Here is a 14,510-nt window from a genome sequence, read left to right as displayed (position 1 = left end):
GATTTTTTGGAGAGCTTCATGACTAACAGATGTCCTGACAATCCTGATAATTTTTGTGTGAATGACCATCCTGATAATATTTTGTGTGAATGATTTACATCACTTGCAAGTACACAACGTAGTTCTATGCATTTAACCCTCTTTTGATGTAAAAGTCAGAAGACACTGAGATTACAAAACAGTAACACAACTGTAAATGTAAACGGCACTTATGTGGTTATTCGTCTGTAGGCTCCGACTGTGTTCCTGTATTTGCTGTCATTGTGGACCGGGGTTCGCGCCCTGGTCTCGCCTCCGAATATGACCAGATCCCACGGGGGAGTGGCATATTGGGCCGCCACTCCCGAGGGTGGTTAGTGTCATTTGTGTGCGAGGGGTCCGCCACTCTTCAGCGACCCCCGTCTGGTTTGGGAGTCACGGTCACGGGCTTGAGGGAGTCTGAGCTGGCTCTCTCTTCTGGATCGCTGAAGACGGACCCTCCACAGCAACGACAGCGGACAATAGGTCGGATGTGATTGGCTACCAAATTGGGTGAAATTGGGTTGTTTTTTAAGAAGCAGTTACAGTACATGAATGTACTCCATTGCGTATGTTCATAAAGAATGTGCCGAATATTCATATACTTTTAAAAGTGATGTATTTTGAGGGTGAGGTGGAAATGATATTGAACTGTGAATGGACTGTTTTTAGGGTGAACACCAGTCCACTCTGAGTTTGGGTCCTCAAAAGTGTGGAAATGATTGTAAGATGAAGAAGTTTCATACTGGGACACTAAGATGGACATGACGTGAAGTCCATCAAAATGTATGGACGTACATCATGGTGAAGAACTGCGGTTCGACCTTGTTCAGTTCGAGAACATGTATAATGCTCAGTGTTATTCATGTTACGGAGAGGAGCTGAGCTGTGTTGGAATCATAACCCAATAACATGACACTCCATGACATATGCAGAGGAGACTATTATCATGTCTGACTGAAAAGTGTACATAATGACTACATATATACAGTATGGAATATTTTTTCAATATTTTGAATACTGCACATTCAAAGGAAGATAAAAGTGTTATTTCACTTGGTATGAATCATTTTCCTGCACCTTCGCTGAAAGCTTGGTGGTCTATGGCTTTGACTTCATTCAAAGGCAGACTCATACTGTAAAAAATATTTTCACGCAACTGAGTGAATAGACATTAAAGGTAGATCAAAACTGGGTCAACTGCTACCAAAGACACTACTGTACAAAAAGAAATATTCTCACACCTACAGCATATATTGTCACATGGCTTTCTCAATGTGCATGCACAGCTGTCAATGCAATTTGGGAAGTGAAACTTCTAGTTGCATGGCATACTGTATGGTAGAGTTTCTTAAGAGTGTCGTCATACAGTAGTTGTCAAACCTTCAACAGCAGACGTTTTGGGGCCCAATTGTGCTGATGCAAGCAATGAGCATACCTTGAAAAACCCTTTAAAAACAATGCACTGTTTGCATATTATACTAATGATGTCATCTTCTGAGTAATATGGTTCTCTTTGCTATAATTTGACCAATTGAGTTCCAGCAAGATCGGGCGCTTGGAATTTTCCATTGTTGCCACTTCTCAATTTTAGCCACTTCCCACTTCTGTAATCCTAACCCCATGTTGAAAATAACATTTTACAGTAGCTTGTCCTAATTTGAACTGTCAGAACGCTGTCACACAATACAGTAGGAGGTGAATTTGAACTGTGCCATTTAAAAGCTTTACTAAATCCGTGTCAGTGATTGGGAACAAGAAAAGTGCCACTCGCTTGGACAGCAAGTTTGAATGATTAAGCTGACATCACATATAAACACAATTAGCATGAAGCTATGTAGCACCAATTCCCTTGCTCCCTTGTGGATATATTGGTAATGTACTAATCTATATAGAGTATACAGTATAAGTCCAACTTTGAGACATTCATAAGTTATAAATCCACTGACCAATTTTGATTAAAGAGTTGCCCTTTTGGAATCACCAGAAGCTGATAATGGTTCTGTACATTAAGCAGTGGTGTTTCCTTCCATACAAGATAAGCCTGTCTTCCCCACCCACTCCCCCAACAACAAAAAATCTCAATAAAGAAATTAAACGAATTCCTTCGTTCAGATTGTGTGTTTTTTTAAATGTATTTAACTGCATGATATCATGCTAATATTGTTCTACTCTTTTAATTTGCGGAGGGCCCCATGTCACTCCACAACGAGACTCAACACAACGGCTGTTTCTGATGTCCAGCGCTCAACAGTTGCTGCTTGGTTCCAAAGAGAAGGGAGGTTGTGACATCATCTGCTGAGCCCAGGCGTGTTCTCTCTCTCCTGAGGCCCTAAAGTCGCTCCTCTCTCTCTGGTCTCTCCAATCGCCAATAAACAATCTCCAATCATGATGGGAGTAGGGTCGGATTCAAACCTTGTCATTTCTGTAATTAATTTGCAATGTTAATAAATATTAATTTCATCATGACCATTCATGTTGTAGTTGCTGTAGTTTAACCCATAATCAAGTAGGTTAGGTCATGTAAGTCAGATAATCAAGATTGTAACGTTTGTGGCATAGTTTTGGTTATCAATACAAAAACCCTACAACGTGAATACTTGAATCAGTCCGTTAAATGACACTGATGAGACGTCTTTGCTTAGTTCTTGATGTAGTGTGTATTTCAGTCCACTGTGAGAAAGGAGTAATCATGGGATGACTTGTCTAGTGAAGGCTTCAAGATAAAAACCTATGAGACTGTTTGACTAGGTAGATAGAGATATAACATTCATCAGTTGCACCGTCGCTGGATATGAGGCTCGTTACGGTCAGGATCGGTCAGCGGTCAGGTCCCGGATCCTCTTCCTCCGCTGCTCCGCCTCCCTCTCCTCCTCAGTCAGTCTTGTTCATTGGCTTGTGCTTTCGAATCCTCCGTCTCTGATAGGACGGCCGCCTCCAGTTGTTCCTCGAGTCCCTCTTCCTTGTCCTTTTGTGATTGGCTGTCCCTAAGTTCTTGCATGTCCTGAGTGGCTCTTTGTTGGAATTTAGTAATAAACTCACTGCTGGCTAACGCCCCCTCCTTTTTTGGGCAGGTGATTTTAGCTGGCAGCCGATGCTCCATGCGATCTGCAGGAATTGGTGGGGCAGGATGAGGTTTCATCATGAATGTTTAATCGACTGAGCTGTAATGTCATGTGTTCTATTCATACCCTTTGCACCTGTTCAAAGGTTAGAGTCAAGTTGGGTCGTAAAACCATCATACTGTATGCAAACAAACAACCCCCCCCCACCCCCCCCAAAAAAAGATGTGATCCTACATCCACCGTGAAACCATACACGTCTGAAAGAAGACAGACAGACAGACAGACAGACAGACAGACAGACAGACAGACAGACAGACAGACAGACAGACAGACAGACAGGTAGGTCGCCAGGATAACAGGGGACTGGGGAGGGAATTACCTCCTGGCGCGATGGGTGTCATTAAGCGGTTTAGCTGGACATTCCAGTGACGTACATGTTGACTGGCATTACGCAGCTTCTCCTGAACTTCCTACAGAGAGAACGAGAGAGTTATTAATACTTCCAACTGACCACCGGAGGGCAGCAACGACTACCTCTCTCCAGACGCTCTTAAACTTGTACAGCTGGAGTGAAAGTCCATGGGTAAGTAACTTTGCCCAGTCGACCGCCCTCTCTCCCCGAGCGTTCCCCCCTCTCCCCGCCCCTCTCACCTCCAGGTGCTGATGGCTCCTCTGGCGTGTCTCGCGGAGGTTCTGGAGCTCCAGGGAGGCACAGCTGAGCGCAGACGGGGGTTCGCGCTCCTCCTCCTCCGTGCCTGCGTTATCTGGGGCCTCAGGGCTGATGGACTGTGAGGCCATCTGTTGCTCCTGGAGGAGGTGATACTGCCGGAGCTTCTCCTCCTCAGCCTGGAGCAGCCTAGGGAGAGGGATGGCAGGAGAGGGAGACAGAGAGAGACAGACAGACAGAGAGAGAGAGAAAAGCGGCCAAAAGGAGTTTCACTCGACTCAATTAATCAATCAATCAATCAATCAATCAATCATTGTCATTTTAATGTGTTGACATCAGTTCATTTTCATCAATTAAACTCCTTGAGGCCTATAATTTTTAACGTCCCCTCATCTATGGAAGTCAAAAACCTCTGCGAGTATGTGTGTGTGTCTGTGTGCGTGCTATGTGTGTATGCTGTATGTGTGTGTGTGTGTGTGTATGCTGTATGTGTGTCTGTGTGCGTGCTGTACTGTATGTGTGTGTGTATGTGTGTGTGTATGCTGTATGTGTGCGTGCTTTACCCCTCCAGCTCCTGTCTGACTTTCTCCTCCTCCATGCGCGCTTGTATCTCTGTGTTGAGAGCAGCCTCCAGCTTCTGCTGAATGAGCTCCAGCTCCTGGATCCTCTTCCTCTGCTGCTCCGCCTCCTTCTCCTTCTCATCCATCTTGGCTCGCATGCTCACCCGTAGCTGCCAGGGAAGACACGAGGGGCTTCACAGACTAGTCGAATAGTCGAATAGTCGACTATCAAACCACTAGTCGACCCTGTGCTTTGCTGTTCGACTAGTCGTTTTCTTAACCCCCTTCCCCCCAATATATGTTTATTGTTTTTTTTTTCTGTTAGGGGAAGCTATGGGTAGGGTTATTATTATAGTTTTTTTTTTTTTACATTTGTTTATTGACCATTGTTATTGGGTGAAAAAAAAACATTCGCGGCAAACCCGTGATTAGTTGACCATTTTGGGGGAGTAGTCGATGACTATTAGAATGGAGTAGTCGTGTATGCCCTAGAAGACACACATAGTGGAGGTACAGTGGCTAGGTACAGTGGCTAGTTAAATCTGAAGGATAAAATAATCTTGTCTCACATTCTTTGCCTCTTCCAGCTGTCTCTCCAGCTCTCTCTGTACTCCTCTCTGCTCCTCCCTCTCCCTCTCCTCATCCTCCCTCCGCCTGGCCTCCTCCTCTCGGGCTTTCTGTGGGGAACACACACACACACACACACACACACACACCAGATTACATTACACACTATAATCAGAACCAGAATTCATTTTATTGCCATGCAGTTTTTCAACATCAACAATCGACAACATTGGACAGGGTGCAGGGACAAGACAGGACAGTGCAAAGACAGGACAGTGCAAATAGCAACAACAAAAAATCGGCAAAGGTGTGTGATGAGGATATCAGGTCATAACACAGGCTTGGTCAATTCATATGGGTCACTGCAACAAAAGTATATACAGGCAGACAGAGACTAGGAAGGCAGTCAGTGCAGACCTCCATGAATGCATGTCGTCAGCATGTGCAGTGACATTAGAGTACCGATACTTAGAGCCGACAAATGTCTAAAACATACTGGTGGTGCATTACCATTGCAGTTTATGAGCAGCTGGCTGCTCTCATGTATTAATTAATTAATTTAATTAATTTATTTATTTATTAAAAAAAAATTGTGTCTGGCCGCTCTAACGTGGCCCATTCCTTACAGGATTATTCTGACACATTTTTGAAAAAGTATTTTTCTAGTGCCATCACACTGACACAACATGTATTCCAGCTACCTAGCTAACTGGCTAGATTTGACAGGACTGATAGCAGTACTCTAGTTGGCCATGCCAAAAAGCATAATACAGTAGGAATCTGTCATATCATTATCCTTGGCAGATGCTTGCCATGTCTAGTAACTTTCCCTCTTCTGCCAACTCCACTTCTTATCTCTCCGCTCAAACTTCTGTTCCCCCTGCTCCAATTTCTTCTCTCTCTCCTCTCAGATTGGCATCGGTCTCTTTCTTATATTCTCAGCTAGAGAACGCCCTCTAAACCGATCGTTCCCTCTCTCCCCGTCATCCCTCGTTCTCACCCGGATGATGCTCTCATCCCTCGTTCTCACCTGGATGATGCTCTCATCCCAAGTTCTCCCACACAACTTCCCTTCTCCGTTCCCTACACTGGCTCCCTGTAGCGGCTCGCATCCAGTTTAAAACTCTGGCGCTAACCTACAGGGCAATGAAAGGAACAGCCCCCTCCTACCTCCAGGCCATGGTCAAACCCTACATCCCCTCCCGACCACTACGCTCTGCTACCTCAGGGCGACTGGTTGCCCCGTCACTCCGAGGCTCCTGCGGTCGATCGACACGGTCACGGCTCTTCTCTGTCCTGGCCCCGCAGTGGTGGAATGAGCTGCCCACTGATGTCAGGACAGCAGAGTCGCTGCCCATCTTTCGTCGCAGGCTCAAAACTCATCTCTTCAAGAAGTACTACAACAATCCTCCCACCTAAGCACTTATTATATTATATTGCACTGTACTTTAGATTGTGATTCTTGCACTTTGCTTCAGCACTAGATTATGCTCTAAGTCACTTGTTTGTTTTAGAAAGAAGATGCACTTGTGAGTTCTGGCAAGTAGTAGTACATTGGCTCTTCCTACGTTAAATGCAATTATTGTTAGTCGCTTTGGATAAAAGCGTCTGCTAAATGACTGTAATGTAATGTAATGTTCTCACCTGGATGATAATCTCTATCTCCTGCTCCTGTTGCTCTTTCTTCCTCTCCAGTTCCTCAAAGCCGAGCTCTTCCGATTGGCTACTGTTACTCAACGCACTCAACGTCCGCTCCCGTTGGCTACTCTGCCGCTGGACCCGCCTGCGCGTCTTCAGCTCCTGGTGCAGGGAGGACTTGCCTTCACACTGGAGACGGAGGGCTGTCTGAACGGCTGCACACACACATGTCAAATCAAATCAAACTTTATTTATGTAGCGCATTTCATACACAGAGGCAACACAACGCGCTTTACAGAGAGCAATGGGGGGGATGGACATAGATCCTACCCCTACTTTTTCCAGAGGGAGACAAAAAACCAGTTCAACCCAAGGGCCAAAAAAGTGAGCTGTAAAAAATTATTCCCTGACGTCAGACACAGACGTCAGACAATGGCAAAGTTGCAGCTCTTTATCAAACACTGCACAAAAGCCATTGTGTGTGACGCGCGCGCGCACAACCACACACACACACACACATGCATACACACACACACGCACACACACGCACACACACGCGCACACACGTGCACACACGCGCACACACGCACGCACACACACACACACACACACACACACCTTGGGTCCACTCCACCCTCTGTCTCTGGTCTCCAGCGCTCATCTCGTAGGTCTTACTGGGCGTCTTCACACAGAACAGGCTGCGCTTCCCCTCCCTGTCTGGGATCGCCTGCAGACGCACAAATGACAGCGAATAAGTACATTCAACCCATGAAACCTTTGCAATTGAAAATACGTTTTTTTCTAGTCTTGCGATACCAGACTTTAGAGATCTCCGCCACCGAAAGTCTGGAGACGTCTCCATTGAAAAACACTGATAGAACAGCGGACGCCACCAATCAGAGCCACTGCCTACATCTCCAATATGGTGAACGACAGGAAATGATGTCATCCAAACAAACTGGAGTGGAGAATCAAAACAGCAGGTTTTTTCTCTCAAATTGTTTCCACTCACTTTTAGCAACGAAACCTGGATGAAGGTCTTCAGTCTCTAGTTGAGCGCAGCGTTCAGAGACTGTCCCATGAGTCTAGGGTTTTGTAGTCTTCGTATGTACTTGTCAGTAAGTATGTATCACAATACACTATGCACAAATCTAGTGCGGTTTGAAGATGGATCTACAACAGCCAGGCTGGTTCAAACGGATGTCTACAATGATGCAACTTAGAACTTGAGCTTGAACCACAATCTTGGTTGGTCAATATAACTTCTAGTTTCCACAGGCAGCAAGTGTGCAACGCCAACATTTCACTGTCACATTTACAACTGGTAACTACAGTAGCAAGAGATTGGGAGGTTCAGATAGATGCGGATTTATCAATCCTTCAGTGTCTTTGACACATTCCCCCAGAGGACCCACCCCTCCGGATCTCACCTCCACCACACAGTCTCTGTCCAGTTGAATTTCTCCCTTCTTGTCCTTCAGGTCCTCTCTGACATAGTAGGCTATGGAGGACGGCCCGAGTACAAACCATCGCTCCGTCCAGTTCCTGCGCACATGCCCCTTCTTCCACATGTACCCCTGGGAGAGAGAGGGAGAGAAGGCTGGGATTCGCTCTCTTGAAAAGAAAGAAACCTTTATTTTCCGACTGTTGAAAATAAATGTGTGTACCCCCGCTCTCTCTCATATACACACACACACACACCCATAGCACCCGCACACTCACCCTCTTGAGGACATCGTGGTACATCTCCAGGAAGACCTCATCGAGAGCCAGACTGAACGCCTCCTTGCTGCTCAGCCTCAGGAGCCTCCCGGCCCCCATGTGCTCCAGGAACGCCCACACGGACATGCCCTCCTGCAGCGCGGCTTCCTGGGAGAGCAGGTCCTCTAAGGGCTTACCGTCCCACTCCTGGTGCATGGCCATGGAGATCTTCTTCAGCAAGTACTCCACCTGTATAAGTATGTGAGGTGGATCCAGTTGAATTCATGTGCACTAAGAAACAAGTCACCGGCAATGGCATTTTGCTGTATAGGGGAAATGGCTTGGTTCAGGATAGTTAAGCAGTGAACAAATTCAAACATGCTGCCAACCCTGATTGATATACATCACAACATTCTAGGGAAAAAATCGAAACATTTCTTTATTTCACACCACTGGGGAGACACAACTGAGTTTTACAAACATTCTATGCATGCAAAGTTACGTTACAACGCAACATTCAAATCTTCTGTTGCGATTATCTGTGATAATCTGATGTAATAAAGGTCAGAATGTCGCAACACATGGTTGTCAGCTGTTGATGATGTGAACTGAGTTAATCTGTGGGTCGTTATCGACGGGAAACCAAATCACCCTCCTATTAGCTGGCTCGTCAGTTACTTCCTGCCGAGGATAAGAGCACAGGGAGGGCCGTCTCACAAATTTATTAAGTGTGAAAAAGTTATCTGGATTCATGGTTGGATATGTTGATATGAAGGCCAATTAAAACTAAATCTCTCTCAGGGCGCCCAGGTAGCTCACCGGGTAAGGTGTGCCCCATATGAAGGCTAGTCCTTTGCGCGGCGTACCGGGGTTCGATTCCCGGCTCGGGTCCTGTGCCGCATGTCCTTCTCTCTCTCCCACATTTCCTGCCTCTCGCAACTGTCCTGTCCATTAAAGCTGAAAAGCCTCAAAAAAATATATTTAAAAAAAAGAAAAAAGTTTCTCTCTCTCTGAGGGGCGGTTAGAAGTCACGGTCTCTCTGCGTCTCTCTCACCTCTTCAGGGATCATAACCAGTGGGTAGTGGTCCTCTGACAGCAGGTTAAACAGACAGAAGAGTTTGAAGCAGTCTCTCTGGGAGCACAGCGCCCCTTCTGGGCCGCCTTGGTAGTTCTTCTTCATTGTCATCATCCAACACAGGTCGTCAAACTTCTCCTTATCGTACGTTCCCTCTTTGACCTGGGAGTGTCACATAATAGTAAATAAATGACAGAATTCGGGTTATTGTGGTTATCGCGAACTCAAGTGCAACTCCAGTTTAGATCTGTTTGGAATTAAAGGGGCACTTCGACGATTTTACACTTGAAATCTGAGTTCCTGTCTCAAAGAGTAATTTTATGTTTGCAAGAAAAATAAGCTTTCAGTGCTATGAGTCCAACGCAAGCTTGCTGAAGCCCCAGGAATGTACTCAGGAGTCACGTCATTCAAGGTCAACCAGTAGTTTTTAAGGACAGCAAAGCGGAGAGACTTACTGGCGATGCTGCCGCTCCTAACCTCAGCTAAGAGGCTACAGAGCCAACATAAGGTATCACTCTATAACAATCACCTTGTCCAGGATGTATTTGTTAAGGTAGGGCATGTAGCCGTGGTTGGACACCGGCCCATCGTCATCGTCCTGGAAGTGCTCCTCCAGAGCGATGGGGTCATGAGGGATGTTCAACACCGTGTACAGGTTGTGAGAGAGTACCTGTGTCAGACATACACACAATGCATACACAATGCACATTTGCGCAGATGATTCTGCATTACAAAATGTCACAATATGCCAGACTGATACGACCAAAATGACAGAACTGCGGTAGAAAAGGCTGACTGGTGTTCTGTCAAACCAGAGAAATATCATCACATATTAATGACCACATATGATCATGGTTTTAGTCTCAGGAGTTCAGTTGACGTTGCTGTGCAATTGAGATAAAGCTACATTTAAGAAACATCAAATGTCTTGGAAGTAGGCAATGCTAACATTAGCCTAAAAACGTACACAAAAGATGTAATAATAGCCTAATTATGTCACAGCAGTACTCACTGTGGCCAGAAAAGCTTAATGAGAATAAAATAACATTTAATTTACTGATTACTAATTTACTAGTGCACTATCCTTAAAAGTCAATGAATATATATGAATTAGGTCATCATTACAGAATGATGCATTGTAATTATTTTTGGAGATTCCTCATGCATTACAAGGTAAGTGGGCCTTATTAAAGGCATTGGCAATGTTTTTTCAAAATAGCGAACTCATACTACAGTATTTTACACATCTACACACACATGCATGCACGCACGCACGCACGCACGCACGCACACACACGCACATGCAGTGCATGTCCAGACACCTGTCTGGTATTTCCTAAGATTATCAGTACCTCCTATCAGAGCTGAAGCAGCATGTTCGAGCTTGCCAGGATTGAGGAGAATGAGACTGTGTAGGTGGAAGATGGCTGAAGATTTATGTCATTCTCTGTTGGGCTACAACAGCCTTAAGAGAGAAACTGACCCTGGACTTCCGAGCCAAATGCACCAGTCTTATGAAATTATGCGCACAGTGTCAATGAAAAAAGTCATGTGATGGTGTACGTGCGCAAATGTAGGCTACAACGTTCACGTTTCAGGTTTTCAGATACCTGTTACCTGTAGCTGATACCTTCACCTTTCATTAGGTTAATTATTCCCCAAACTCCATATTAAATTGATTAGAAATCATAAAGGTACAAGACCCAGCAAGCAATGAAGCTATAGGCTAGATGTCTAAATAGGAACACAACTATTCCGTATACTTTGATTACGTAGCCTATTTCCTGTATATTTCCTAATTTGTAAAGTGGGCTATTGTTCAACACAGCACAGTTATAGCATACCTTCAGCTGTGACTTTGACACTTTACCGCATTGTTCCATGTCCAGCGATGTGAACGCATACCAGATGGATTTCAAAAGCTCGGATCTCTGCTCCATGGTTGAAACCTCGCTGATGCATCAGCCTACATAGCGACACGAGAAATGTTGCGCGGAGGGAGTTGCCTAACTTTACTGTGAAACCAGGCCAGGTCCAGCCTGGCTTAGGTGCGAGGCTGACTTGTTTCTGTTCAGCACTGGTAGGGCGGAAGCTAGTCATGCCACTGAAATAGCTGTGAATTGAAATGACATGAAATAATGTCTGATAAATTAAGATAGGTCTTGTTGCTTGGACACATCAGTTCCAATGCTAATCCAGCACTATAGCGGCTATCCAGTGCCGGCTATATTTGGTGTATGCGTAGGCTAGGTCTTGAGGTCTATCCAGTTAGCTCATGGGCTCACAACAACTAGCAGCAGCTTCCATAACATTAATGGTAGCGGTCAGTGGCTAAAGCAGTTACACTGATGATAACAAAGTCATCCCCACCGGGAACCCCGGTCTCCTGGGTGGGAGTCCAATGCTCTCACCACTACTCTCCTTGTGCAGTAGAGATCGGCGGGTGGGTTTTGGTGTCCTTCTTCCAGTCCCTAGTGTGGGTTGGGGTTAGAATATGGGTTGGGACAGGATCTAATCTATAAGGCAAGGGGTAAAGGTTGGAGTGAAAGGATGAACATGTGGAGGTTTGGGGTATAGTCCCATAAAGTCACCCCCACCGGGTCTTCAACCCCAGTCTCCAGGGTGGGAGTCCAATGCACCACTACTCTACTTGTGCAGTGGAGATTGGCGGGTTGATTTTGGTGTCCTTCTTGATTTTGGTGTGCTGGGACTACTGCCTGTTGTGGTGCCAACAGAGAAATGCAGGCCAACATTGTCCGCAGTAACAGAGGGAGGGAGGGAGTGATAACCGGACAAACGCTATACTAGGTGCGCTGGCTTACAGCCAAGCACAAAAAAGCATCAATACATTTAGATCATTCCTCCATCACCACCTAAAGCTGTGCCAGTCAACAGTCAGTCTAATCACCGAAAAGAAACCACATGTAGGCGTAGAGCGACTGGTGCATCACATCCCATACAAAAATGAATTACTATAGGATTTGTAATTGTAATGAGGACTGTCTGTCTATAATGCAGTAGCGTACCGTTGGGTCTTGCACAGGGTCTTCTCCGACATTGTTATTACTCCCAATGCCCCCCAAGGCGTATTAGCCCACCGCTCCAGGTCTTGATTTGGTCATGATTTGATTTGGTCTTGACCTACAATGTTAAGTGAATAACAAGCTAGTAAGACCGTTGTCAACGGACGGTAACATGGACTGTATTTTATGAGGACTGTAGGGGGCGACGGAGCACTACCAAAATGCTAAACATGGATGAAAATGAAGCGATATGGCAGAATGCAAGACGCATTTAAGTCAAAAACAGTCTGAAAGTCGATTTTCGTGCCTTCTTTCACTGAAAGAAGGCACAAAAGTCAAGTTTTATTTGGATTTGTATGGGTAAGCCAAACTTACCCTGGCTTATAGGAGCAATCGTCACTGGTAGGGGTACTAATAATTTGCAACACTTGGGACAATTTAATTTTTCCTACTGATGAATTTGGCTGATTTCAGAGAAATGTCTTTGAATCTGAACACTGTGTAAGCTGTTTCTAATTATGTGTATGTGGCTCCTGTGTGGCTGTCCGAGGGTTCCTGGAAAAGGAGGTCACGGCAGGGGGTCACTGCGATACCCAGGGAGGGTTCTAGGCAGGGGACATATCTCCCTCTTGATAGATTTACATGCTACATAGGTCAAGGGTGACATTCTCTCAGTGGTGCAAAAACACCAACTGTTTAGATACTTGGGCACCAGCCGGCATAGCTTATCTTTGTTGCAAGGCCGTATTTCGAGACCAGAGAGACAGTTTTGTCTAGAAGGAAGAAGGGGTGTGTGGAACACCCTCCCCCTCTCTAAGGGACAAAACCACTGATCAGCTTGCACATGCTTTGATTTGAGTCTGGACAGCATACATTACATTACATTACAGTCATTTAGCAGACGCTTTTATCCAAAGCGACTAACAATAATTGCATTTAACGTAGGAAGAGCCAATGTACTACTACTTGCCAGAACTCACAAGTGCATCTTCTTTCTAAAACAAGTGACTAAGAGCATAATCTAGTGCTGAAGGCAAAGTGCAAGAATCACAATCTAAAGTACAGTGCAATATAATATAATACAATAAGTGCTTAGGTGGGAGGATTGTTGTAGTACTTCTTGAAGAGATGAGTTTTGAGCCTGCGACGAAAGATGGGTAGCGACTCTGCTGTCCTGACATCAGTGGGCAGTTCATTCCACCACTGCGGGGCCAGGACAGAGAAGAGCCGTGACCGTGTCGATCGACCGCAGGAGCCTCGGAGTGACGAGGCAACCAGTCGCCCTGAGGTAGCAGAGCGTAGCGGTCGGGAGGGGATGTAGGGTTTACAGACAGGTCAGCTGTACATTAGACTATATGCCATCTTCTTTTGTATGTTAAACCTCCTGTAATAAACAGCTTTTGATTGTTGGTCAAATCCCGTGTTGGAGAGATTCATTTGGAATACATCAGAAAAGGGATACTGGACTGTGTGGTATTGTGTGAGATTGGGGGCCGTCTTTTATTGTAATCAAAACACAACACAGAGCTAAAGAAGGACAATAATAATAAAAGACAACGAAAGTCAACACTACCAAAACGTAAACAACTATAATTCCACACCAAAACGAAGTCCATCACAAGCTTGAACTTACAACTTTTGTTTTAATGTTCTGGGACCACTGCCTCTTGTGGTAGCAACATAGAACTGCAGGTCAACAACCCGACGGACAAATCGGCATTCGCTTTTCATGGAGCTGCAGGTCAACAACCCGACGAACGCACAAATCGGCATTCGCTTTTCTTGGTGCGACGACTCGCACAAAAAAAAGCCCAGCAGTCAAGAAACTGCAGCCCGGAACTCTTAGAGAACTCTTTTAGAGAACTGTGTGTAGTGTTTTGCAAAAGTGTGATGTTTGAATTGAAGTGTCAAGCTAAAATTGTGCTTGCAATTTGGCAGACTCGGCTTAGGGATTTGGTAAATGAGTTTGTGATGCATCTGGTGCAGTTTTGTACTGTAGTAATCAGACTGATTCATCTGTATTTCTATTCTTACTGTATTTCTAATTGGATGATGAATTATTACTTGCACTAGCTGGTTGTGATTGTATGCTAAAATGTTTGTGTAGCCTAATATGTTTGTACAGTGACTTATACATTTTACTGTTTCACTATTCAGTGTCAACTGTCATGTATATTTGTACCACCAGATGGCACT

At 45.2% G+C, this 14,510-nt stretch overlaps 1 protein-coding gene across 1 annotated transcript; it reads right to left on the bottom strand.

Annotated features, from left to right (window-relative positions):
* Window positions 1-1,083: 1,083 nt before the first annotated feature.
* On the bottom strand, window positions 1,084-11,267 carry def6c (DEF6 guanine nucleotide exchange factor c). Its single transcript, XM_084447952.1, has 12 exons — window positions 11,136-11,267; window positions 9,821-9,961; window positions 9,271-9,453; window positions 8,238-8,465; window positions 7,946-8,092; window positions 7,134-7,242; window positions 6,522-6,730; window positions 4,880-4,987; window positions 4,314-4,480; window positions 3,735-3,939; window positions 3,463-3,553; window positions 1,084-3,126 (listed from the first exon to the last, which is right to left on the bottom strand). Exons 1-12 carry the CDS (start codon window positions 11,229-11,231, stop codon window positions 2,897-2,899), a joined length of 1,914 nt encoding a protein of 637 aa, XP_084304078.1. The 5' UTR covers window positions 11,232-11,267; the 3' UTR covers window positions 1,084-2,896.
* Window positions 11,268-14,510: the final 3,243 nt, after the last annotated feature.

This window comes from Borostomias antarcticus (genome assembly GCF_949987555.1).
Source record: "Borostomias antarcticus genome assembly, chromosome: 13".
In the NCBI taxonomy this organism is placed as follows: domain Eukaryota; kingdom Metazoa; phylum Chordata; class Actinopteri; order Stomiiformes; family Stomiidae; genus Borostomias; species Borostomias antarcticus.
This window is presented reverse-complemented; position numbering and strand designations above follow the sequence as displayed.